The following is a 27,110-nucleotide window of genomic DNA, read 5'->3' as shown; positions in this document are numbered from 1 at the left end:
AGAAAGAGCTGTAGAATCCAACCCCCCTTTAGGAAGGCAGCTCCAGTTTATTTCTACCTTGCTGGTATGCTTAAGTTTTAGTACAGAAGCTTGTCAAGAGCATGACCAGAATTTACTTCAGAAGGCTGCAGGATAAAGCACCCTGCTAATTTAGCTCTGGTGATTTAGCACATGGAGTCACTAATTGGGATCCTTTGTTAGGGCTGGGTTGGGGCAAAGCAGGACAGACCCAGGACACCTCAGTGGATACACACACCCTGCTTCACTGACATCCTAAACCATCACAGCCAATTCCAACCAAGGTCCTGGAGACAACAATGCCGAGTTTTGCCCAGCTGAAGTTTCCTGACCATTTTTTCCCCCGGCATAATAAACACTGTGGAGCCAAACAAACCCCATTAGGACCTGGTGGAACACATGAAGACCTGCACAGCCCATGGTAGCACAAACCCTCATGGGCACAGAAACATGCTGAGGATCAGCCCTGACCACAGCACTGTCACTCTGTGCAGGCTGCCACACAAGTCAGGAATTTTACCCATTGGTTCCACCCTACAGTTCAAAAGTCCTGTTTGAGCTGGGCTCCCTCTCTCAACTAATAAATCATGTTTTAACGGCTCCAAGTGCCAGTTTAGCTCTTCTGGGTAATTTGTTCCACTAACCAATTAGTCTGACCATTAAAAACTGGTCCTCATGTCTAGTGTGAGCCTTCACTGAGGAGCCAGCTAATGACCCAGCAGGACAAGGCAGCCCAGTGAGCAGCTCCTGCTATCCATGGGATTAGGAGGACTCACAAGAGTGAAGCCCAAATATTCAGATTTCTGATAGGATTTTTAGATATTCAGCACAAAACTCTGCTGAGGGAATCACAAACCCTGCAGCCAGCAAGCAGCTAATAGATTCAGTAGATTTAATAGGGTCATGATGACCATGTCAATCATTCTGCAGTATGATATCCCAACTCTGACCAGTATCATGGATAATAAATTTAGCCATGGTGCAAATTTACTTTAAATTAAATCAGATCTTTATCAAAGAGGATAGAATTGATGTTAAAAATTGCTCATTACCCCCACTCCCTCCATCTCTGCTCTTCCCCCACCATTGCTGCTCCCCTTGCAGAGCTCCACAAACATTTCCTGTCACATCCCTGCAGTCCCAGCTCACACCACCATCCCCAGAGGGGACTCTTTTAATGCTCAAAGCAAAGAAAGGGGATTTGTACACAGGGAGGGGAGCAGAATCATCATTTCTGTCACAAAGCCTTCCTGCTGTAGGTGTCTTTTGCTTGCCTGAATTCAGACAAGCAAAAGACAGACCCAAGCTTTTCCTGTAGCTACGGAGGTTAAAATCTAATCCCAACTGATCTATAGAGGTACAGGAGCATGGTGGTGGCGGTGCATTCCACCAGGATCAACAGAGCATGTCCTGTAACGAGCTGCTCAAAGATATGTTTTTGTAGCTAAATATCACAAACATCTGCTGTTAATCTTAAAGGTTCATCATCAGTTTGGGTTAAGCTGAGCCCACAGAGGTATTGAGGGAGACAGTACCTCCTGCTCAGCACCACCTCACACCTTCCCTGCAGAGCCCACCATGTCCCCTCCCCAAATCAGCACCCAGATGTAAGCCAAATACACCACTGCTGAGAGCCACCACTGTGCCACCTCCATCCCCCACACAACCACCAAAAAGGATGGTTGGCAGAGAGGTTTCTGCTTCAGGTGTCTGGGAATTGACTCCTGGGCTGTCAGTACAACAGGCAGCATCCTGGTTAATGGATGCTGAGTAAGTTACAAGTGAGTGCTTGGCACACCTTCCTGTGAGCAGGCAGTGTGTCACTGTGTGTCACCGTGTGTCACTGTGCCACCTCTGAGCTCTGCTGCCAGGGGACACTGGACATCAGTGTTCGGGTGCATTTTGTCCCACGCTTGCTTTTGCCCTGCCACCCAGCCTCATTCTGTGTCTAGAGGATAACCATGCACAGTGCTCCATCACTGTGACAGCAGGGCTGCCAACCAATTCCAGCTAGAGCAGGGCTGATCCAGGGCCAGGCAGTGTGAGCACTGAGGCGTGACCCACACCAATTCCAGCAGTGTTTTCACATCCAAGTGCAGGAAGCAGGACTGTGCCCTGGTTTGCTGCAGGAAGGAGTCTCCCACAACCAGCCACAGCTCAGCACAGCAAATGGGCTGCATGGCATTGTCCAGGCTTCAGCAAGAACCTGAGTGACAACAAACTGCCTGCAATGTCCCCCTGCCCAGCTGGCCATGCCACAGCACTGCCACCCTGACATCCCTCCCCACAGCCAGGCTGCACCACAGAGAGGGAAGGGTGCACTCACCCTGGTACAAGGAGGAATTACAACCAGTGCCAGGTGCAGAGAGCTGCCGGACAGGGAGGTGACAGCCACCATGCTATGCCACCACATGTGCCCTTTGCTCCCATGAAGACAAGGACACTCAACCTTCAGTGCCCATCTCTCCCACTGCCCTGCCCCAAAGGACTCTGCAGCTGGCCTGAAGCCCTGGGCACATCTCTGCTGCTGGGTCACCTCCAACATGCCTTAGTCCCGTGTGTCCCCTCCTAAGGCTCAGTGCTTCCACAGCAGCGAATCCAAGTGACAGAGTGCACATGGTGACACTCCAGCCACACGTCCCTGCTCACCTCCTGCCTCACAGCCCTGTGACACAGCACAAACACAACCTGCTGGCCAAAAGGCAGCAAATCCTCCTATGGTCCCCAAGGTGCTAACGCCCAGCAACAATTGCCACGGCCACTCCTGCAGGCAGAAGGGTGAGCTGGCAGTGCCACACACGGGCTGCTGGCAGTGCCACACACGGGCTGCCTGTCCCGCCTGCTGCAGTCTCACCTGCAGCTCCAGGGCTTGCATCCTCCAGGCTCCCAGCACAGCAAAGTCATGCAGCCCCCACATCTCCATCCAGTAAAATTAGCTTGTATGTTGCTCTTAATACACTAGGAAGGCTTCCACAAGATGTCAGCCTAACTAAATGACAATGCTCGCCTCAGGGTGCAATTCTACTTTCCCAGCGCATGGGTTGAGCAGGAAAACCAGTTGTGTTGCTGCTCCAAGAGCGGGGTAGGTGAGAAGCCCTTAAAACCCTTGGTCCTAGCAAGCTTATTCCTGCCAATTTCTCTGTCCACACTGCATATGAGGGTTCAGGCTGCCATCAAGTTCCTGCTGTGGCAGAAGTGCCCAGGTAGCATCGGACATGGTTTTTCATGCTGGGCAATGACTATTCAGGCTCAGAAGAAATGCATTTGCCTGAGTTTTCTGGGGGTTTATTCCCCAGTCTGTTGCACCCTGACACCCCAGGCAGCTCCCAAGGAACAATATAAATGTTACTGCAGCTTCCCGACTTCGGAGACTGAGATGCACACTTGAGGTAATAACTGTTAATTCACAGCAAGTGCACATAAAAACATGTTTTGCTAAGAAAAGCTCCCATAAAGTTCGCGTTAACAGTTTCCTAAACAGGAAACTCGCTGGCAAGGTGCTAAATAGCCCTTGTTTGGTTAAGGGCCAAAGAATGGAGAGCTTCAGAAAAGGAGCAACTCACCGTGTTCGAACATTAACTCTTAACTCTATGCCAAATTACACAATCTTAACGTGGGAGGAACCTACCAGCAGATATTCGTGCAAAAAAGCAAAATGTTTCCAACGATACCTAATTTCAGTCTCCTGGTAAGAGGGAAAGAGCTGACAGTTGACCTCAAATTATACCCTTTGGAATGCTGCTGTTAAACGTTATGGTAACATATTGAAATGTTATTAGAATTAAAACCAACACCTTGGATCAGAGTGTTGCACAGAGCTGCTCCAAGAAGCCTCTGCAGGTGCTGCAGAGCCGAGGTTCTGTTGGATAGCTGGAGCTGGGCCTGAGCTTTTTGTACTCTCAACATTAAACAAGAAGAATCTCTTTAAATAAGTTTATGTAATTTCTTTGCATGGATTTCTTTCACACTGGAGCAAATGTGAAAACATTTACTATGGCAGAGCAATTTAAGAAATTTATCTAACATTTCCTAATTTGCTTAATGATTAAAGAATGTTACTTTCCTGATGGGCTCAGGGTAAGCTTTATTTGTTTTGCTTTAGCTTTCTTTGAGTTTTTTGAGATTTTATTCTTGTGCGTTCATGTTCTCCATCCCTTTACTTTCCACTCAGTGCTCCCCTTGAGTCTGCCCATCCCAGAAAGGAAGCACCAGAGGCAGTGTCACCATTCCACCACAGGACAGCCAAGGGAGAATAGACACAGACAGAGAATAGCAGGTTTTGCTTTAAGTAATGACCTCCAAGGAACCAAAGAAAGGAACCAACACTTAATGACAAAGGTAAACAGCCATTTTATTTTAAACCCTTTTGACACAATTCATCTTCCTCCATCATCATGGGAAATTTGTTAGCTCATTACAGATCTTGGAGGTGAGAGGTGATACCTCGCTGCTACACAGCAAACATTTTCAAGTGCCTCCTCTCCATTGTTGCTTTATATCTCAAGGAGAAAATTTTAAAAAAAGCTTATCCAAGTTGCCTGGAGCAGCAAACCAGCAACCCCCTGCACCTACATTGAGCTATGACCACAGCAGTGGCTCCTAAGGCTTTACCTGCAAATGCATCCTAAAATCATATAAAAATGTCAATCGAACCTGGTCATTTACCTTTCAGTACCAGCTGTCCCAGAGCAGAGGTTGCTCTGAATAATGAAGAGCAATGAACCATTAAAGCAAGCAAACAGCACTAAGAGAGCCCACTGTCCTCCTGGCTGAGTGTGCACGCTCCAGCCAGAGCCCGGCAGGGCTGAAGAGCACACACAGCTCTGCAGGGCACAGCTCTGCAGCCCTAAACTCACAGGATAACTGTTACAGACCCACCCTGCAGCCAGGGGCTCCTGGAGGTGTGTCCCCCCTCACTGAGGGGACACACAGCAGCAGGACATTGTGGGTGACCACAAGGAAGCCCTCGCACCACTCTGAGCCCCGACTGGAAACGCCAATCTCACCATTTCCGCCCTGCACTCCAGTGCCCAGGAAAAAGCAAGTATAAAAGCCACCGTTTGGGAGGAGAAAATAGATTTTCTAGTTTCATAACCGCACACTGTCAAGCTGGATTCCAATTAAATTTTTCCTGTGCCCTAAGGCAAGCTTTGCTTTTTCCAGAATTTCTCCTGGCTTGAAGCACTTGCCCCTGTGCCCTGCTCCGGGGCTGTACTTCCTGACACTCCTGCTCCAGCTCCAGCACTGCTCTCTGCACTTCTGCAGGGACCACAGTTGCACATAGCTGTCATACAGAGCTCTGAGCTGCCCAATCCCTCTCACCTCCATGAAAGCCGGTGCTGACCAGCATCCTCTTATTCAAACTCTGTGCATTTTGCATCTAAAAGTTCCTTTCATGCAGGGAGATTTAGCAGAAAAGTGGGAGCAGGCAGCACTCAGGCACTTCCATCCACGGCTCTGCGCTGCTTTTAACCCCAGCTGAGCAGAGCCGGCGCAGATGTGGGGGGAGCAGGGTGCTGCAAGTCCCTCCCGCTCCTGTCCTGGGGACGAAGGACTCCCGCCGCTGGATTTTTCCCCCTCTATCAGTGGTCTTTAACATGATCACAGCATGCAGCACAATGCTTTAAAACAGCAAAGCTTCTGGAAAACCCAAACAAAAGGAACGTCACCAGGTGACGTCAGCCTATATAGAGCCCTGTGTGGTCGCAGCGCATAAGCAAATCCATTCTTGTACCGCTTCCCTGAAAAGCTTTTCAGTAAATGCACTCATGCTACTACAGGAGCTTCTCTCAGCAATAAGCCACCCATCTGCCATCAACAAGTTAGGACTAAAGGAAGCCACAGCTGCGGAAAAGGAAAACGTGAGCTTCAATTAACCAGCTGAGCAGCCACGGAGGACAAAAACTTGTATTAACATTTAAAAATTGCAGACCTGTCAGAGGAGATCAAGGCAGCAATTTCAAAAGGAATATTCCAAGAGAGCATCGTGGATTTTGCACTAATATCAAAGGACACTAAACCCAGTCAATTATTCAAGGCTGTCTTACATTAGAGCCTTTCACAGACTCACGGCGTTGAGTCTCAAACTACGACTGAATGCACCCTCCAATGTACTCAAAAGAATGGGTAAGTTCCTGTGTTTCTCTGTTCCTTGTATAATGAATGACAGCTCTGCTTTAAAGGAGCAGTTAAGATGCTAAAGCTGATTGCTCTGCACTGAACCTTATGAAAAAAATGTTTTCCGATAGCGCCACTGTATCCCTCCGTAATCGAGATAAAGCCTCCTCCTAAGTGTAATGTCCAAGTATTCGGTTTGTTGTAGTAAGTTGTTTCTTGCATTTAGAATTAGCTTGTTGGAAATGCATGGCAATGTTATCTGCAGTGAAATCTTCAACCGTGATATTCCAAGTGTACTGATAAGGCTATCCTATCTTGTTGTTTTCCTAAATTATATTCTGCAGGCTTACATTTCAAGTGGCCATTAGGGGCTCGTATGCTGGCAGCACTATATGCAATGAGTATGGTTTTAAAAATGCTGCCTGCCTTGGGCATGGCTTGTCCACCAAAATGTCGCTGTGAGAAGCTGCTCTTTTACTGTGACTCTCAGGGGTTTCACTCAGTGCCAAACACCACTGAAAAGGGCTCGCTAGGTTTGTCACTGAGGCACAATTATATTTCTGAACTTGAAAGGGATCAATTTGCAAGCTTCAGTCAACTTACTTGGCTTCACTTAGATCATAATCAAATTGCAACAGTCAGAGAAGATTCTTTTCAAGGACTGTATAAACTTAAGGAATTAGTCTTAAGTTCCAACAAAATCTTTCATTTGCCAAACACAACTTTTAGCCAGCTGCTTAACCTGCAGAATTTGGACCTCTCTTTTAATCAGTTATCCTCTCTGCACCCCGAGCTCTTCTACGGCCTTCGCAAGCTACAGACCTTGCACTTGCGATCCAACTCCCTGCGGACCATCCCGGTCCGCCTGTTCTGGGACTGTCGTAGCCTGGAATTCCTGGATTTGAGCACAAATCGCTTGCGAAGTTTGGCTCGCAATGGATTTGCGGGATTAATCAAGCTGAGGGAGCTTCACCTAGAGCACAACCAGCTGACAAAGATTAATTTTGCTCACTTCCTCCGGCTGAGCAGCCTGCACACGCTCTTCTTGCAGTGGAACAAAATTAGCAACTTGACATGTGGGATGGAGTGGACCTGGGGCACCTTAGCAAAGCTCGATTTGACTGGAAACGAAATCAAAGCCATCGACCTCACCGTCTTTGAAACTATGCCTAACCTTAAAACCCTCCTCATGGATAACAACAAGCTCACCACTCTGGATTCCAAGATCCTGAGCTCACTGACATCCCTCACCACCGTGGGCCTCTCCGGCAATCTGTGGGAATGCAGCCCAAAGATCTGCGCCTTGGCCACATGGTTGAGTGGCTTCCAAGGTCGGTGGGAGCACGCCATTCTCTGCCACAGCCCCGACCACACCCAGGGAGAGGATATTCTGGATGCAGTGTATGGCTTTCAGCTTTGCTGGAATTTATCAACTGTGGTTACCCCTGTGGCTACGACATCGTACACAGTTCCAACTACCGAGTACACGCAAAGAATAAGCTCTTCTCATTTCCATGTGGGAGACAAAGAGATTCCAACTACAGCAGGCATGGTCGTTACCACCGAAGAACAGTTCCCTGAGCCAAACAATGCCATCTTCACTCAGAGGGTAATTACAGGAACAATGGCTTTATTGTTTTCTTTCTTTTTTATCATTTTTATAGTGTTCATCTCCAGGAAGTGCTGCCCTCCCACACTAAGAAGAATTAGGCAGTGCTCAATGATTCAAAACCACAGGCAGCTCCGATCCCAAACACGGCTGCATATGGCCAATATGTCAGACCAAGGACCCTATAACGAGTACGAACCCACCCACGAAGGACCCTTCATCATCATCAATGGCTACGGACAGTGCAAGTGCCAGCAGCTGCCCTATAAAGAATGTGAAGTATAATACCTACAGCCCATCACAAAGTAAATCAGATAAGTAACCTACTTTAAAATTGTAGGGACCTACATCAGATTCTAATTTTTACAAATGTTGACATAAAACCTAATTTTCCAAGCTACTTAATGGAAACATTGTTTATGGAGTGGTGCAGTATTTTTAAGTTTTTTAAAAAATAAATCCATAATATTTTCAGTGTTAAAGAAGCAATGATTACATTCAACTTGCACTCCTAATGTTTAAAAGTCTAAAGAGATGCTCACCTCAAACTATGTGAAATGTTTCATGTTATGTAATTATATGACTGTGTGTAAACATTTATACCCAAGTCTCCATATTCTACTTTTTCTACCGCAAACAGTCTTAGGGGAAGGAGACTGGATATCTGTGCAGGGATCTGTGGGGGACGTGCGCTCCGTTTGTTCCACTGCAGCTGGAGGATCCCAAACACTGCAGCTGGCTCTGGGCACTTTAAGGGCAGCCCAGGAGGAAGATTTTCCTCCTCTGAGCATTTCACTCCAGTAAGGGAAGGGAGGGAAAACAAAAGGGAAAAAAAAATAAAGAGCAACAAAGGTCCAGGTAGGAATTTCAGTGCATTGGGGTGAATTTATCTGAAATAGTTTTGCTCTGTGCATGTTCACGGCTCAGCTTGCTGAAAGGCACAGCAGGCACAGAAAGGAGCAGTTCACACAGGCACACACACATGGGCACACAGCCCTGGGCAGGATGGGCACACACATGGGCACACACACACGAGCAGGATGGGCAGGACAGGCACACACAGAGCTCCAGGCAGGATGGGCACACAGAGATGAGCACTCAGCCCCAGGCAGGATGGGCACACACACGCAGGAGCAGGGTAGGCACACACACGCACACACACACACACACACACACACACACACACACAGAGCCTCAAGCAGGATGGGCACACACCCCTCCAGGAGCAGGACAGCCCTCCGTGTGCCCCCAGATTGGCACTGCAGCTTCTTTAGAGAGGCTCAGCATGCTGGCATCGATTGGAAATATTAAGTACATTCAGTCCCCGGCTCCCTGGTTTCACTTGATGATGCTTTTCATGAATTCAGGCTAATTACTTAATGATGATGAACAAACAGCATTTCAGCACCTTTTCATGTGTAAATACCCTTAATGCAAGGTTCTCTTAATTAAAAGCAAATATCAACAGCAAGGTTAAGGAGAAGAGGGAAGGAAGAAAGGAAGGAAGGAAGAAGCCTCTCTTTGTCCCCCTGCTGCCCCCCCAGCTGAGGCTTCCTCTGGCTGGAAAGCTATTTTCATGCACTAACTCCACTGGTTTCTCTGGAGACAGAATTAGCCCCTGTAATATAAGCTCTCACTTGTCCTCCTCTTCCAAAATTCAAGATAAAAAAAGACCCCTTCTGATAAGTTAGGAGAATATGATTAGTTTATAGAATAGTTCACTGAAAAATGTTTTGTTTCTTACTCGATATGGGACAGAATCTAAACTAGTATGACTTTTTAAAAAATCATATATAAATATATATACACATACACCTCATTCTAAGGGTAATTTGGTTTCTTTAGCCAGAAGTACCATATTGCTATTTATACTCTATTATGGAATTATATGTAAATATTTGCAGATCTATGCAGTGATGGTGGTACTCAGATGCCACAAGGGTGGGAGGGTGGGGGGTCTGCAAAGGATTACGTTATTTTTAAGTCAACTGCTCAAATATTGTAAACATTCTAACCAAAGCTAAAAGATTCAGAGGGATGGAGAATTATTTTATATATATATACATGTATGTATAACTAAAAAATGTGTTGTGTCCAATGCTGCAGTGTTAAACAATTACCAGCACACCCCGATGAAGAAACTAAATTCCTCACAGTGTTGCCATACCTTTGACCCAATCCATAATTACAGTACGCTAATTGTGATGTACTAAACTATCCTGCAAACTTTTTAAACAGAAAAACCACTGCACAAAAATCCGTTTTCTATTTCACTCTGCTTTTCTCTCTGTATTGCCACTTAGTGAGGTATTTAGGGTGCAATTATACAACAGTTTGATGTTTTCTTGTGAGATGAATTTGTTCAAGGCAATTATAGCAAGATAAGTAACTTCTCATAAGATTTTACATAAAGGTTTTTCAATTGCTGGTTTTGAAGATATTAATTTGCATCATTTTACTTTTACATACAGTGCCCTTAATATAAAACCAATATTTTGTTTACTTCCCTTGACTCTGTACTTTAATGGAAGAGATGATCCAGTGAAGCCTAATGGATTTCTATAGAGATATCTTTGAACTCTTGTTACTGTTAATACTAAGATGAGTCCATTTACACCTGTTCTGGGAAATTAATTACTGCTTTTAACTGACGATAAAAAATCCTGTGAGGTAGGTGGACAAAGAGCAGATATTCAGGATGGTTAAAGCCCATGTGAGGCAGAAGGCCAGAGCTAAGCTAAGAAATACAAACCCATATTGGTCCCCAGGGGTATTTAGCTACCATAGGAAGATTTGCTTTGCTCCTTCCCGTAACTAAGTGCTCACAGCTCTCCCGAGGCCCAGGATGCTGCTCTAGGAGCAGGTGAGTGAGCACTGAGTGGACATCACTGTCCCTCACCCTGCACTGGCTGGCAAAGGCCAGCTCTAGGAGCCTGGGGAGGAGGCACTCGGGGATGACTTCCACCTACAGCTGCAGGGTACCAGCACAGACAAAGTCATCACTGAGCTTGTTAATTATTCTGGCAACCAAATAATCTGGCTGTGCTGCCATCCCCAATCAGATGTCACCACTGAACTCTGACAGCCTCAGCTGTGTCTGCAGGAAGCAATCCCAGAAACCCTGGCTGTCAGACAGTTCAAGGGGTACCACCTCAGTCTTCCACACAGGAACAAGAAGTGGCTGCTTGATGAGGAGCTGAGGTTCCTCCAGAGGAGGTGCTTTCCCAACAGCCCAGGTCTGTCCCACTCCATCTTTATGAGTTTTTAATTCCCCCCAGGAAGAGCAAAGACAGATCCTCCAGCGATGCTGCATTTAACCCTCTTCTCCATCCCTGTCACTCACGGTGATTTTCCAAGCATTAAAGCACTGTTCCAATGCCTGTCCAAGCACACCCACCCAGGCACCCAAGTTTCCACCGGTCCTGAAGTGCTTGGCTTGCAGACAGCAGAGCAGGAGGCCAGCAGGCACAGCCCAGCACTGCTCCCGTTCCCTCTCTGCACTCCACAGCCAGTCTCCCAAATGCTGTGGTTTACGTCTGCTATTTCCAAACCCATTTGTTGCCAGGTTCCAGGCATAAGCAAAGCAATTCAGCAAACATTACATTTAGGGTAACAGGTATCATAAAACTCACAGAATGTCAAACAGCAGCAGTGAAGTCAACTTGAATTCCCTGCGGAGGCACAGCGAGCACCAGGCAGAGCCATTGCTCTGCACAAGGACACAGCCAGAGGCTGTTAATATTTTTTATTTTAAAGTTACTGTCTTCCATTTGCAATTGCTTGTGACTCTTCCAGGCAAGGAGGGGATTGGAATAATTGTGCTACTCAGCAGTCCCTGATTTATTTTGTTGATGGAACAAGAACCACGATGATTTGGTTTAAATTAATCGTATTTCAGTACCAGCACTGGCTGATGACAGGAGCTTGTTAACCTGCCCTCCCCAAACACAATCTCTGCTGCACAGCCTCAGCTTGTACAGATGCTACACTGCTTACAGGTGCTTCAACACCTCCAGGCACAACCTCAGAGGTCTTTGGGTCTTTTAGAAACAGAATTTCTTGTACTGCTCTTGAGGTCCTCATCCCATCCAAAGATCTCCTCCATCCTCACTGATATCCAGGCAGCTTCCCCTGCTCCTCACCCTTGTGTCAGTGAAATGGAAACCCAGCAGCACAAGTTCAGGTTTTGAGTCATTCTCCTGGAACAGGCTGAATTAATGCTCCCAGTTAGTCTCTCTGCATTAGATCAGTGTTTAAATGCACACAAGTAAAAATGACTCGATGAAGGGTGAAATGGGTGAGTGTTCAGTCTCCAGCTGAAGTACTCCTCTGCACTGAGCTCCCGTTCCCTATCAGATGGAAATATAATGAATGCTGCTTCATCGGTGTTTGGTTTTGTTTGTTTCTCCCCCAAGCAGAAATGATCCAATTTTTCAGTGATCAGCCACATGCAAATCTGAGCTTCTGTCCCATTACCCCCTTACAAGACAGGGGCCTATTGCTACCTTGTAAAATCAGACACATCCCGTGGCTTTAAACCAGAAATCTGCACTACATGCTTATTTTTAATGTGTCTAAGATAATTTCTGTACTACTTTAATGGAAATAAAGTTGATTTAATTTTGTGATCTGTGAGCTATCAAAATCCATCTGTTCAGACCTATGAAACTTACCCAGGAGCTGAATTTCATCTTTCTTATGACGTTTTCCATAAAAATTAAACAAGTTCAGAGGGGGATACAGTATTTCTCCTCCCCTCCCAAAAGGAACAAGCAAGGAAACAACAGAAACCAAAGGCAGCAGCTCCTCCCTCCCCACACCTTCCTCCACTGCAAATGTCCCAGATGCTAAAATTGGTGCTGGGCTTTGCTTTTTAAGGCACCACGTTAGCAGGATGCTTAGAGATAATTTCGGAATCAGCTGGAAATTCAGCATTTCACATCTTGTGTAAAAATCTGCCTTGTGAGAGGCATCTAGGGAAAGGTACCAGAAGCCTTGAGGGGTATAGTCAGCCCTCAGATGGGGTGAAAGAGCATTGTACACCCCTGTGTAAGCAGGTTGTACACCCCTGTGTAAGCACCAAGAAGCTACACCTGCCATCTCCCAACCACTCCTTTGTAAAAAGCCAAACAAAACCCACCCCATTTTTCTTTTTACTAATGAAAACACTAGTAAGTGAACTATTCTACCAGCTTAGCAACCCAAGATTACAGAGTCCTAGATGCATTGTGTTTAAATTATGTTTCAAGAGCCAACTTCTGGTGGGAGGGGGTGTGAGTAATGGAGTAAAACAAGTGCAGTGTACAGAAGCATTTTGTTATTAAAATTGTGTATACTGTAAAACTGAATTTGCCTCTTTCTTCCTCCCTTTTCAAGCAGAGGTGCCAAAAGCTCACTCTTTCATGGCATGTTAAAAGCAGTCTGCACCCACTGTCCCAAGCAGAGGAGTCAGGTTTGGGCTATTTGCCAGAGTCACAGCAAATCCAGCCCCTTCTGTTGTACCACAGTGAGCAAAATACAACCTTCTGCTGTACCACAGTGAGCAGGGCTGCAGGGCTCTTCCCAAACCAGGTGTCCCCTGACTAACAAAAACTGAATGAAAACCAAAGCCAAACTCCCGGCCCTTGAATAGCTGCATCAGGATCAGCAGAGGCCTGGCCCAGCCTGGCTCTGCCCCTGGGGTTTCCTGGGTCCCCAGGAACACCTCCAGGGTCACCTGTGGGTCCCTGTGCCAGCCAGGAGCTGGCATTTCCAATGGGAACACCCTGCCAGCAGTGTGGCAAGGACGAACAGCCCATAAGGTTCAGAGGTGTCACACAGTGAGACATCCCATCAGTTCTGAGTCACAGCCCTCCAGGAAGGGTCCCCAAACCACTCCTGCTAAAGAAAGTGTTCTTTACATGAATACCACAGCCAACACAGCATTCAGAGCCACTGTGCCTCAGTATCATGGGAAGGATTTCTGGATTTGAGAAGTGAGAAGCTCACAGACACAGCCCAAAAGCCATGATAGAGAACTGAACAAAAGAACGAGTCTCAGGATGTTCCAAGATGATTACACGCACTGAACCACCAGCTAAAATCATTTTAGTAACTAAGCTGTAGCTGCATTTACTTTTTTATCAAAAGGTTTGGCTGGAACAAGTTCTCAAGGGTTTTAAATGTCAGTTGGCAAACTGCCTCTCAAATCCTTCTAATACTTCAAAGCAGCACATGATATATCTATTTTCTTAAACTCTCAGAGACTAATTTTACAAGCAAAAGCATCTCTCAGCTACAAACCCAGTTGTTCTCACAAGCAAAGGTAACAAACCTCCGAGAAAAACCAGTATTCTGAATACATTATGCAAAACTTTTAAATCCAATTAGGAACAAGGAAATGTCAACATCACTAGCAACTTACTTTTAAATGTAGGCTCTGTTAAGACAACTACAAAAAAAATTGAGATTCAAGAATTTGACTGGAGAGGATTGCACAAATGAACTGAAAACTGCAGCACTGGGAAACCCTGGCTGCCTCCTGCAGTGAATGGCCAGGTAAGGGACAGGATTCAGTGAGAGCGTTCACCCACCACAAAACCCTGATTGCAGTATTTTCTGTAATCTGTTCTTAAGGAAAAGCTTTACAAAATCATTGTTACCTAATCAACAATTTCATTACCATGAAGATTTTAGGAAGTTTTATTATAATGAGGTAAAGCTCTATTTGCCATATTTGACGTAGAATTCACATGCTCTGGGTCTTATTTTGGGAGAAATTTTTTTACAGTGAGGGTGGTGAAGCCCTGGGACAGGTTACCCAGAGAGGTGGGGGATGCCCCTTCTCTGGAAACATTCCAGTCCAAGTTGGACAGGGCTGTGGGGGACCTGATCTACTTGAAGCTGTTCCTACTCATTGCAGGGGGCTGGACTAGGGTGATTTTAAAGGTCCCTTCCCACCCAAACCATTCTGTGATTCTATAAAACAAAAAAATGACAAATGTTTCACTAGCACAATCCCAGGTTTGTTTCTGTGATGCACAACTCCAGAGGTTTGGCTGCCAAGGGCACTGAGCAAACTCTTCTGGGCTGACAAGTAACCAAACCCTGATTTCAGCTCTTCAGCTGCTTTTAATCCACAAGGTCTATAATTTGACATTTTCTTCTAAGTTTTCTAAAAGGACAAAAGTTAAACACACACAAAAATCATTTAAGCATAAAAGACAGGAGCAAGAAGCTGAACCAAGACCAGGGGGAAACATCCCTTGAGTTAAACCTGATTTCTTCTCCCCAGTATGTAACACTAACACTTGTAGTAAGCACACACAAGCAAAATGAAAGGATATTGATGTTTAAATGAAGTAATCAATCTTTCTTTTATAAAACCAAGGAATTTCTTTCAAATGCCATGGAAGCAACTTCCCTGTTATCCCCAGCAGACTCTCCCCCTTGTACACTGAATACTCAAGCAAACTGGACACAGAGGAGGTGCTGGTTTTCCTTCCACCCCTCCCTACCCCACAGCGTGGGCAGTGCAGTCACTGTTTGACAGAGGTGCATCCTGCTTTGTACCAGTTTAAAAAAAACAGCCATATTTCATGAGAAGTCTTGGAGTAAGTGGAAAAGGTTCAGCCATCAAGAAGGTTCTTAAATAATGAATGAGTCATAATTCTTTACAGTCAAAAGCAATTAATTTTCTGTATTGTAATCAGGAGAATAAATCTGAAAAATCCATTCTAATGGCTCTGAATCTGAAGTAGTGTTGCAGCTGAATTTTTAATTTTAAAATACAGGAGCAGTGAGGACTTCTGCTGTTTAAACATACAATCTTCTACCAAACAGAACAGCTTTACTGCATATTTAATAGGTAGAACAGGTTTTTGTGAGACCACATGAGATTAAAGACAGCATTAGATACAGGAAATGCATTTCAAGCAGAAAGGTCCTTCTAAGATACCTCTTAACTGTATAGCCACTAAAATATTTGAAATATCCTTTATGAAGTGTACAAAATATTCAGAAAATCTTGCTGTAAGAAGTAGTTTTACTTACATGTTTGCAAAGAGCTAAAAATAATGAGTAGTGTGTTAATGTGGAATCCAGCTCAACTCTACAGCAACTGTTCCTATTAGGAAGCATTTGCTCTTTTCCCACTAACTCCTAAATAATCCATCACATATCCAGAACCTCTGCCTCTAAAGCCATGTGCTGTTAGCTAGGACTATCAATTTCTGCCCTCAAATGGATTGCTTCAACCCTAACACCACTTTAAGTTTGAATTCTTATAGAGAACAAACCTGTAAAATTAATAGAGCTCTTAGTAAAGCTAATAATGACATAGTCTGCTAAGGAGTGAGAACATGGGAAAGGGGCAGGGACACAATGCTACAAGGGCAGTTCCATCACTGAAGGCACCACACAGCACTTAACTGAGGGAAAAACATACCCCCTGCACTGCAGCCACTCTCAGCAGCCTGGCTAACAACCTCTGCTTTGAGGAAGACAAATTTCAGCTGTCCAAGCAGCCCAGCTGCTCCAGAGGGGGGTCATGCACTGAACACCCTCAGCACACACCTATCAAAGGATGTGAGCCAGGAACAAACCCCCAGGCTGGGAAAACCACCCAGCAGGGCCATGCTGCAAGCCCCCAGGTCTAAGCACACAGCTCTGACTTAAAGAGCAGGAGATATTAAAGCACCATCTCTGCTGTCCTCAGGAGAAGACAACATGCTTCAGTAAAGACCTAGAACTACTTATTGATCCCATCCAGCCCTGAAGCACAACATCCCCACACAAACAGCAACAGCTGCTTGAAATTCTGCCTGTATAATTTAAAGGTTAAAGAACTCCTCCTCAAGCTTTCCAGATAGTCCTGAGGATGGAAATAGCTGGAAATAGATGGAATTTCTTCCAGGTAGGACAAACACTGAGGTCAGCACCCAGGGGAGCAGCAGACCACTGAAAGGCTGACCAGAGCACAGGCAGCCAAGCTGGGGAGCTCCTAATGACAGCTGGAAGCTCTCTGGGTAGCAAGGGTGTATCTGCAGGGCCCAGGCCTTCAAGAATTCCACAGCCACAGGGCAGGCAGGCAGAAAAAGCCATCTCTACTTTATATTCTTGTCTGTGGATGACCAGCTTAGCTCTGGGACATCCATTAGCAGCACGGCAGCTGTGGAGCTTGGAAGTGAGGGAGCTGTGTCTTCTGATGCCTTCTGCCAGCAGATAGCATCCAGAAACTTCCAAAAAGGCTAAAGTTAGACATCTGATTGGGATGAACCAGAAAAAAACCCAACACCAACCAAATGAAAACGAAACCAAAATAAACAAACCAACCCAGTGAGCTTTGGCAGGTACTGCATCTTTAACACGACACCACACTCCTGAACAGAACAAAAATGAGACACTTCTGACAAGTTCCCACAGTCTCTGGTGACTTCTAGGAGATGCCTGATCACCCTCTACTGAACTTTTAGTGAGTTGTCTGTTCACCCTTGTCCTGGGTTTGCCAAACCAGGACAATGCTTTACTGAACCTATGAAGCATCAGCCTCAATGTCTCAGATGCAATGAGCTCTTGCCAGGTATTCCTCCCTGCCACAGCAAGTCTCTAGACCAGCTACAGTACCACCCACAGTTAAACTCAGCAAACACCCAGAGAGCTCACTTTGTAACAACACAACAGCATCAGGACTAAGGAATTCCACTTATTTACAGACCACTCAGAATACCCTCAGTGCTGGGAGATGCTGAACAAACTGCAATGCCTCTTCCACGCCAAGTTTTGGATTAGTCAGCAGTGTAAATATTTGTGACAAATTTGAAACTTGGCTAAAACCATTGCTTTGTTCCACACCCAAGAGGTGTTTCTGGAATGAATTCCAAGTCCTTGCCCCCCCTGCTGCAGAGCTGTCCCTTCCCAGCAGGGCCCAGGCCAGCAGCAGGAGGTTCCTGAGCACACAGCACTGGCACAGCAGTGGGATCACTGCCAGAGCTGTGGGCTAGGAGTGCTCCACACCTTCCCCAGCCCCTCCTGTCTGACAGCACTCCCTCAAACACAGGGACAAATGGAAACACACACAAAGAGGAGGCAGACTCCAGTGCACCCAGCAGATAAATCCCAGGGATATTGTCCCTTCATACCTAGAGCTGTCTATGGACAACAATTAACTTGACAAAGGGTGCCACGAGACTGTCCAGAGACACATGAAAAAGGTTTATGCCACATTCAAATGAGCTGATGCCACCCAGCTGCAGACTGCTTCCTTCTTCTTAGTGGGCACTCCATCATTTGAATATGCCCCAATAAAGCTGCATCATCAAGAGAGGAACTTTCTGACACCTACTTTTACTGTCCATTTATTCAAAACCGGTAGTCTTCATCAGGCAAATTAATAAGCTTTAGAAAGCAATTTCAATTGTTCATGCAAACATAGCTCCACTGTAGGAAGCAGCTCACTGCCACTGCCCCAACCTCAGGCTGTGCTGGCACAGTCAACAACAAAACCTAATCCACCCTGCCTGGCCATCAGGCACACATGGGAAGCAGGAAAATACCAGCAAAGCACTCCAAAAATACGAGTTTATGCAAATAACAAAACAACCTAACCACCCTATCCCTCTAAAGCATTAATTATGCACACGTATGCAGTTAATTAAATATATATAAAATAGAAACATTTTAGGTGGATTTCCTGTGTCACATTATGAAATACATGCAATCAGTGATCCTGGGGAATTAACTGGTATAAATCAAAAAATATTTAAAAGTCAAAAGCAAATCTCAAAACAAACCCTCTAATGGAAAGTTTACTCATGGAAGGAGTTATAAAAGGGTTTTCTTATAATTACTCCATCCTGTTTGCTACATTTGCTTATGCAAGAGAAGTGTTTTTAACTACTGACAGGACTAGGACTAAATGACAAGTCCACATACTTGATCCAGATTGTTCATAGGCACAAGGTGAAAAATATGATAAAGAACATGAACAGGTTTTAGTGAGCTGAGCCAGGAAAAAAAATCAAACCCACATTCCTTCTGAGCAGAAAATAGGACTTTTTTGGTGATTATTAAAATAATTTCTATCAAGGCAAGTACACAGGCTGATTTCTATTCTGGTAAGTGGATTGGTCACTTCTTTTTATGTAATGCAGTTATAATCAAGAGAGGCCTGCTTTACTTCTGTTATCAAAACCACTGTCTTCAAACCAAATATTTCAAGTTAGTAACATACTTCCAGTCGCTTCACTAATATTAAAAAACCCTCAAAAAATCTTATTTTCTCACAGGAGAGCTATAATTTGCAACTTCAGTCTTGCAGTCTGTTCCCTAATGAAAAAGAAAAATCAGGAGAGTGCATGGGTCTTCCTCCACATTTCACAGCATCTTTTAACTTTAATGGCAACTGACCAAAAGCTTCAGGACTGCTCCAGGCTAAAAACAATTCCTAATCCCTGTAATCAGTCTGGAATTCCCAATCAAGGGCAAAACCTGGAGCAGCTAAAAACACTGGTTTGTAAGAATTCACATCCTAAGTAGAACCAAATGTAGCTGCCCCAGCCCTGGAAGTGTCCAAGGCCAGGTTGGAAATGAGGCTAAAGAAGGAGTGTGCCCAGTGAGACCAGGGTCAGGTGATGTGGGAAGAACACAGAGATGCTGCTCCCCCCACTGCAGGCAGAAAATCCATGTGGACAAAGCTCAACTGGAGCTAGAGCTGCCAGAACTGTGGAATAATAACAATTTACAAAGATATTAATGGCAAAAGGCAGTGCAGAGATGATTTCAGTGTGTTCCAGGATGAGGACGATCATCTCATGGACAGGAAAAGGCAGAGATTTAATGCATTCTTTGCCTCTGCCTTCAACATGGATCATGGACCAAGGGAGTCCCAGTGCCCTGAGCTGGAGGACCATGACTGTGACAATGATCAGCTCCCAGTGACCCTGAAATCGTGCAGGATCTGCTGCTCCAGCTGGATCCCTACAAACCTACAGGGGCCTGATGGGATTCATCCAAGAATCCTCAAAGAGCTGCTGATATCATCACAAAGCCTCTCTTGATGATTTTTGAGTGGTGTTGGCAATCTGGAGAGGTCCCAGCTGACTGGAAGCTGGGGAACATTGTTCTGATTTTCAAGAAGGGCAAGGAGGAGGACCCCGGAAACCACAGGCCTGTCAGTCTCACTTCAGTGCTGGGTAAAGTTGGGGAGGTTATTCTGGGAGGTGTTGAAAAACACCTGGAGGACAACAGAGGCATCAGTCACAACCAGCACAGCTACAGGAGGGGAAAGTCCTGCTCGCCAAACTTGATTTCCTTCTGCAACAGGGGATCCCACCTTGTTCACTGAGGAAAGCCACCTGATGTGAGCTTTTTAGACTTCAGGCTCAGGCTGGATCTCAGGGACAGGATCTTCTCCCAGAGGGTGCTGGGCACTGCCCAGACTCCCCAGGGAATGGGCACGGCCCCAAGGCTGCCAGAGCTCCAGGAGCCTTTGGACAATGCTCCCACAGGGTGGGATTGTTGGGGGGTCTGGGCAGGGCACTGAAATCCTTGTGGGTTCTTCCAAGCCAGGATATTCTATGATCCCGTAAGTCTTCTTTTAAATGATGGTGAAACCAAACCTTTAAAGTTACTGTCTAGTGCTACCTTGAAAAAACATTATTGCAACAGCAAAAAGTATTTTTTTTTTACTATTATTTGCACCTGTGGTGTGGGGGAGGAAGGGAAGGGATGAAGAGAGGTGTTTGTCAGGTCTGAAAAACAACAGATTCTCAAACATCTTGTACTACTTTTATAACACTTCTAGGTAACAGATCTATCTACCAGTGTTCTCTTAAGGCTTATTCTCATATCTAGCAAGTTAATAGCATATGTTTTATGATATATAGCACGAAGGTTCTACACCTCTGCAGCACATTTCTACCACTGAAGCAAAAATATCTATTTTTAAGATCAGTAATGGTAGGAAAGTGCCAGGGTGCCAAGAAAGTCATCCTGTAGCAACATACATCTTTTCCCTAAAAGTGCAAAAGAAAACCCAAATTGGCAATAATACATCACATGCTAAACCTGGCTTTTCATGGAATCGAGTTTCCCCAGTTTCCATCACATCATGATGCTGGGACTCTACAATTCAGACCAGACCCAGCATTAACCAAGCAAAAGTACCTGAAACCCTTTGCAAAATGGCTCAGGTTTCTATTTCTTGGTACCCTGCAGGTGTTTTTTAGCTGAGCTCAGAGGCAGCTGCAGGCTCTGACTTCCAGCAGCACACTCAGGTCACAGAATATCCTGAGCTGGGAGAGGCCCACAAGGATCAGAGTCCAGCTCCCAGAGGAATGGCCCACACAGGGATGGAGCCCCACACCTTGGGGTTATTACCAGCATGCTCTGACCCCCTGAGCCCATCTCAGGTCAAGGTCACACCCCCACCTCCACACCAGGGCAGTTCCTGCCTCCATGTCACAGAGGCAGAGGTGACGTGTCTCCATCTCACCAGCTCCAGATGTAAAAGGGTTACTCTGCATCCTTCTCCTGCAGTTTGCACTCCTGTGCTCCTGCCCCTTCCTGCTGACAGCTGCCATGGCTTAGGACTCCAGCACTCCCAGCCAGGCTGCTCCTTCTCCTGGACCACAGCCCCCAGCTGCCCCCCAGCCCAGACAGGAGCACAGAACCTGTGCTGGAAAAGCAGCAGGACAGCAGCACATCACAACAGCCCCCACAGGCCCTGCAGTGGATCACAGCTGCTGATAAAAGCTGGGTTTTAAACCTAGAGTTTAAACCTTCATGCAGCACCCAGATCAAAATAACGCCAGATGCCCCAGGCAAGTGCAGCCAGGTGAGACCTGAGCCAGGCTGCTCTGAGTGACAACCAGCACCTCAACGGGGGCTGCCCAAAATTTTGTCAACACTTCCAGCTGTTTCCTCCCAAGGGATTTTGCTGAGTGACAACTGGTTAAGCGTGGCTACAGGTCAATTCATCTCACTTCCAGTATGCCTGGTTAGATGGGAGAAGCAGGATGGATGGGGGAATGTCTCAGAATACCAAATCAGAGGGACAAACCACTTCTGGCAGGAGCCACCAGAGAACTGCTGGGGCTGGTGAGTAATCTACCACTGGAGCTGCTTTTTTACAGGCTTGGTTTTTCTTTTTTATGTTAATTAGTAACCTTATCTAAGGAATATCTCAAGTTTTTCCTTTGCAGATTACATGAATTAATAGATATATCCAGAAGCACGAAAAGCAGGCTGAAGTTTACACCTGCAGTAATTGTAAAAGCCTTGAGATATTGTAGTTTTTATCAAATTTTACATGTGTGCAAAAGGCTTTAGAAATAGAACTAAAATTGGAACAACACAGACCCCTGCAAAACTCAAATTAAAAGGAGTGAGCCAAGGCAGCATATGCCCTTTCCAAGAGGAAGAGAATGCATTATAAATCTGGGAATAAAGCCACCTAACTCCTGGCAAGACAGCTTGGAGAAACAGATAATAAAGCAATTCTACCAATATGGTCACAAGACATTCAAAGTTAGAATTAATGTATCCTTTATTCATTATTAGAAATATAAATAGGTTTAATTTGCAACAGATTTAAAAGTGCTCCTGTAAGGTGGGGGATTCAGCAGCCTTAACCTGCAATACACTAACAGAAAACGTAGGTATGAAGTTGCCTTTGAAAGGAAGCAATAGGCATTAGAAACCAGGAACAGCAGGAAAAGCTGACTAATTGTCAAGAACCTCAAGTCTTGGCAGCAGCAAAAGCAGCAGAATCTCCTCTCCTTCACAAAATCTCAGAATGGTCTGGGTGGGAAGGGAGCTTAAAGATCATCTCATTTGCTCCAAGCCCCAATGTCCAGCCTGGCCCTGGGCACTGCCAGGGATCCAGGGCCTGCCCACCCTCACAGGGAACAATTCCTAATTCCCAATATCCCATCTATCCCTGCCCTCTGGCACTGGGAGCCATTCCCTGTGTCCTGTCCCTCCATCCCTTGTCAATTGTCTCTCTCCAGCTTTCCTGGGGCTCCTTCAGGCCCTGCGAGGCCACCCTGAGGTGCCCCCAAAGCTTCTCCTGTGCAGGTGAACAATGGCAGCTGTGCCAGCCTTTCCTCCCAGCAGAGCTGCTCCATCCCTCTGCTCATCCTGGAGCCTCCTCTGGCCTGGCTCCAGCAGCTCCAGCTCCTGCCTGTGCTGGGCCAGGGCTGGGGCAGCTCTGTAGGGTCACCATCTGTGGAGTCAAGTGAAGTCTATGAGAAGCCAAAAGGGCTCAGAAGCAGCCCTGGCTGCCCAGGAGGGAGATCCCACTGAGGGCACTCAGACCAAGCCAACCTCATCCACATCACCTCCATTCACCCAGAGCCAGTGACTCCCCAGGCACTGTGGGGGATTGAAAAGCCCAGAAACGTGGTGTGCATACCTTCATTTCTCACAGAGGCACCACCAAGCTATTATTTACTGAGCTAACTAATTAGCCAGCCACCCTTGCAGATAATAAGAATGCATTAAAGTATTTAGAATTCCAGTACAAGCCTGACACATACGAAGTGGCTGCCCTTCTTCAAAGGAAAGTGAATGTCAAAGGAAATAAACCATTTAGGAACACTCAGCACATCTGAGGTGCAGGGGAAAGGCAGCATCACCTCAGCATCCAAGACAAGAAAGGAAAACAAAGCTGAGTGCTATGGGATGCCGAGACATTTCACACTTTTATTGTATCAGCTTCTACTTCTAAAGAGATCATTAGATACACAATCTGAATTAGCCTTAGATAGATGATAAAGTAACAGCTATTCAAAACAAACAGAATTAATACATAGAACTGCAAAAACTGGCACAGAAAAAGCTGGAGATTGAAGGTACTTAAGCTGACAGTAATCTGAAAAACCCAGCTGGTAAATTCAGTTTTACACCAAGAAATAAGTTGTAACTGAATCTACACTTCACTGCAGTCTAGCACTGAAAGCACCCTTCCCTGCACACAGGCACTGCTCCAGGAGTGGGTAATAGAATCAAAGTCATAGAGCAACTTTACACAATGCAGAAAATAACCAATCCACTGGAAATAACACCTGGAATACTCCCAGGGGATACAAGTGCCCTGTGTACTTGAGGTAGTCCTGCTGTTACAAAAGGAGCTCCTCAAGTCCAGCTGAGGATACCCATAACTTGGGGGCACGGAGGAAATAGGTTTCCACAGCACTACAAAACTGACCAGAGATAAAACTTCAGAGGAAGTTTGGAGAATTCAGCATCTGCCACCAAAGAGGCAGTTTTACATTCTCTGTGAAAATACCTTCATGAGAGCATTGGAAGGGGGGAGGTGGTAGTGGTGGTGGTGGTGTACAGGACAGGCAGATTTGCATAATTACCACCTTTTTCTCTCCAAACACATTCCTGACAGGCTCTCCTCACCTCACTCTGCAGGTCCCTGAGCACCTGCACACACAGGAGCAGCCCCTGGGCTGAGCACAGCTGTGACTGACCACAGTGGGTGGGGCAGGAGCCCACCTCACCTGTGGCTACCAGAGAGCCACACCTGCAAGCCCACCCTCACAAGAACATCAACTTCTCCATGGCCTGGTGAAGACCCTGCCTTCCCCAATGAAAGGGCCCTGCAGGAAGGAACATGCCCATCTTGTAGGCCATTGGCTCCAAAGGGGTCACCTGCCCAGGCACAAGGCAGAGGGGCTTTCAACTTCTTTCTCTTCAGTAATTTCTGCATTAACTTCTTGTTTTCTTGGCTTTTTTCAGTCCACTGACCTCTAGAATTTGGATTCTTTGACTCCTGGAGAGATGCCCAAAAAACTCATTCTGCCTCTAAGGAAATTCACAATTTGGCATTTAAGGGGAACAGTATCAAGTGATATGGCTGCAGTCTTATTTTGTATTTGACATAAGAGCTCTCCAGTCACCTTCTTCCCCCAAAATGACTCAATAAAGAGTCCTCAAAGGAGAGGTTCAAAGGCACAGTAGGGAAGAGGAAGCCAGCCCACATCCCACATTCCTCCCTACACAATGCAGGAGGCTGAGTGCTGAGGGGGAGATACACACACAAACCCTTTGAAAAGGGGGAAATGAGACTGAAGCCACAGATGCAGAAGCCACCTGGGCAGTATCAGGCAGCCAGTTGCTCAACCTCTAAGCAAGCAGAATTAATTGCATTAATTCTGGGGTTTAGTCAAGAGAACTTAAATAAAAATAATGCATACTTAAAAGCAGTGTAGAGTATTGGGTTAAAAACCATGGGGACAGCATGTACAAGGAGGGATCTGACTTGGGCAGCACTGACATTCACAGCTGCAATTCATCTTCTGGGAAACCTGAAAGGAAAAACATCCATCAACTTCCAACACCAGATACAGGACAAAACGTGTGTGCTACAAACAAGTCCCAGGGTTATCTTCCTACTCAGCAAACGGGTGCTTTTTAAAGCATCACATACCAATGCTGCAGGTAATATCAGAAAAGAAAATAAACTAAAGAAAATAGCTGAAGTCTCAAGCACATAATGAGATTGTCTCAAAGAAATTGCTAAAGAATCTCCAGCACTCCTTAATATCTCTGTATGTATTTTAATTTGGGGAGAAATTTTGCAACAATATCCATATATCAAGACAACATGAAAAGAAATTTAATAGTATCAGGATTATTTGAAGTCTTGAACAGTTCAGGATAGTCAGTGCTCCAACTCCCCCAAACAGCCCCCGTGTGCAGCCTCACAGCCAAATCTTCATCTGTCATCATATTAAAGAAGGTGCCTGCCACACTTGCAGGTGGGAACCTTACTCCAAAATTTCAATCAATCAAAGGCAACAAAAAAGTACTTTATGGTTTAGTTTAGTGGGTTTTTTTAAGGAATCCATCCTTTAAATACAAGGTCAAAATAAATTCCCTAAACCCCAGCAGATGAGAGGCAAGCTAGAAGGATGCTCTGGAGCAGTCATGGCACCCAGGACTGATGCACCTGCATCCCCAAGATGCTCCTCATCCCTGTCCAGTCACTCCCCACACACTCCCATGTCACCCACACTTCCTGTGCCTCACAGACTTCACTCTCAAGATACCACTCCTACAAAGCTGAACTCAACCAAGAACCTTCTGCTTTCAGAGCCTTTCCCCCCAGAGAAGCAGCAGGCTTCATTTCCCCAGATCACTCTGCAGGTTTCAGACAGTAACTGATAACGTCAATTCACATTATCATATTCAGCAAACCACAGCTGACAGCACCTCAGGCATATCAAAGAGATTCTGAGCTGAGAAGCAATTTTTCTCTTCTGGCCACATATGGCAGCAGTGGAGCACCCAATGAATGGCAAAAGCCTTGTTTCTTGACAGACAGAGGTTACAGAACACAGTGGAGTCAACACTCCACGAGTGGCTGCACATCCCACAATATTTGCATTCACTTTGACACACACAATAAAGAAAAACACCCTCCATTTGTGGAAGGCACAGGTATTTGTGAAAGCCAGCACAGAACCATCTGGGTTTGATTCTTCACTACCTATTGCTAATTTTGCACATGCCCTGGTTTTCCCTTTGTGGCTCAATGCCAGAGCTTTTTTTTAATTGCTGCTGAGAAAAATGCACCTTTTAGCCCACCTCTGCAAGGCAGCTCCTGGCCTGACAGCCTCTGGCTTTGCTGCTCTTATTGTAAGGAAACTACTCTTCTAGAATGCCTGTTCAGCAAAAATAATTTGTGAGTATCCAGTCTCCAAAGTCAAGAAGTGTTTTCAAATAGCCTGAGCAGGTTTTTAACCCTGCCATACACAAGCTGGCTCTGCTGCTTCCCCTCTAACTCCCATCCCTCCTGCTAAAGCAATGTGTCCCTGTGTAGGCCAGGAAGAAGCCAAAGTTCTCTCCTCTATTTCAACAGCTTTTCAAGACACAGCTTAAGCCTCATCCTTTTCTCAGACATGAGAAGGATTAAGTCACTCTTTTGCCTCTATTTAAATTCCAGAGGGCTGCCACTATTTGGATAAGCCACAAATGCTAATTATTCTGTATTGATTCTGTAGACTTTCTGGGACAAAGGAGGTCTGAAGCTCCAGGACACATTAAGAGCATTACAGAACATCAGCTTTCTTACACAGGATAAAACAGGTTAAGCAAGAGCAGAGTCTGGATAATAAACACTACATCCAGAAGAGAATATCTCAGTTTCCATCAAGACCTCTAATGCTTGCAGCAAGAGCTGTAAAAAAGATGAAGAGGTACTGCAAAGCAAAAAAAATGAAAGAGCACAGCAGGTTTTGCATGTCATGGAGCACTGGAGAGGAGACAAGTGTACCACACAGCCACAGGGACAGATGTGTACATGGACAGTGTTCCCCTTCTCTTCCTTCACTATCTCCTGAATCCCATCCTGCAGATGGAACTTAATCCAGAGTTT

The 27,110-nt window shown here is 45.7% G+C and overlaps 2 protein-coding genes across 5 annotated transcripts in view; one reads left to right on the top strand and one right to left on the bottom strand.

The window, feature by feature from the left end:
• The window catches only part of CTNNA1 (catenin alpha 1), a 117,147-nt gene that overhangs the window by 50,098 nt on the left and 39,939 nt on the right, over positions 1-27,110 (bottom strand). Inside the window, exon 1 of one of the 2 annotated variants that reach the window (XM_036392048.2) lies at positions 5,341-5,537. The exons of the other annotated variant lie outside the window; for it this stretch is intronic. Coding sequence (XP_036247941.1) covers positions 5,341-5,346 — 6 coding nt within the window. The 5' untranslated portion in view covers positions 5,347-5,537. Of the gene's footprint in view, positions 1-5,340; positions 5,538-27,110 lie in introns of those variants that run through there. 2 annotated transcript variants of the gene reach the window in all.
• On the top strand, positions 5,682-13,092 carry LRRTM2 (leucine rich repeat transmembrane neuronal 2). Of its 3 annotated transcripts, none has more exons than XM_036392049.2 (2): positions 5,682-6,144; positions 6,480-13,092. In XM_036392049.2, exons 1-2 carry the CDS (start codon positions 6,141-6,143, stop codon positions 8,027-8,029), a joined length of 1,554 nt encoding a protein of 517 aa, XP_036247942.1. In that variant the 5' UTR covers positions 5,682-6,140; the 3' UTR covers positions 8,030-13,092. The 3 variants fall into 3 exon arrangements, with proteins under 3 accessions (XP_036247942.1, XP_036247943.1, XP_036247944.1); XM_036392050.2 differs by having other exon boundaries at positions 5,686-6,144; positions 6,908-13,092; XM_036392051.2 differs by having other exon boundaries at positions 5,687-6,144; positions 6,929-13,092.

The sequence above is a fragment of the Molothrus ater genome, chromosome 15 (genome assembly GCF_012460135.2).
Source record: "Molothrus ater isolate BHLD 08-10-18 breed brown headed cowbird chromosome 15, BPBGC_Mater_1.1, whole genome shotgun sequence".
In the NCBI taxonomy this organism is placed as follows: Eukaryota; Metazoa; Chordata; class Aves; order Passeriformes; family Icteridae; genus Molothrus; species Molothrus ater.
This window is presented reverse-complemented; position numbering and strand designations above follow the sequence as displayed.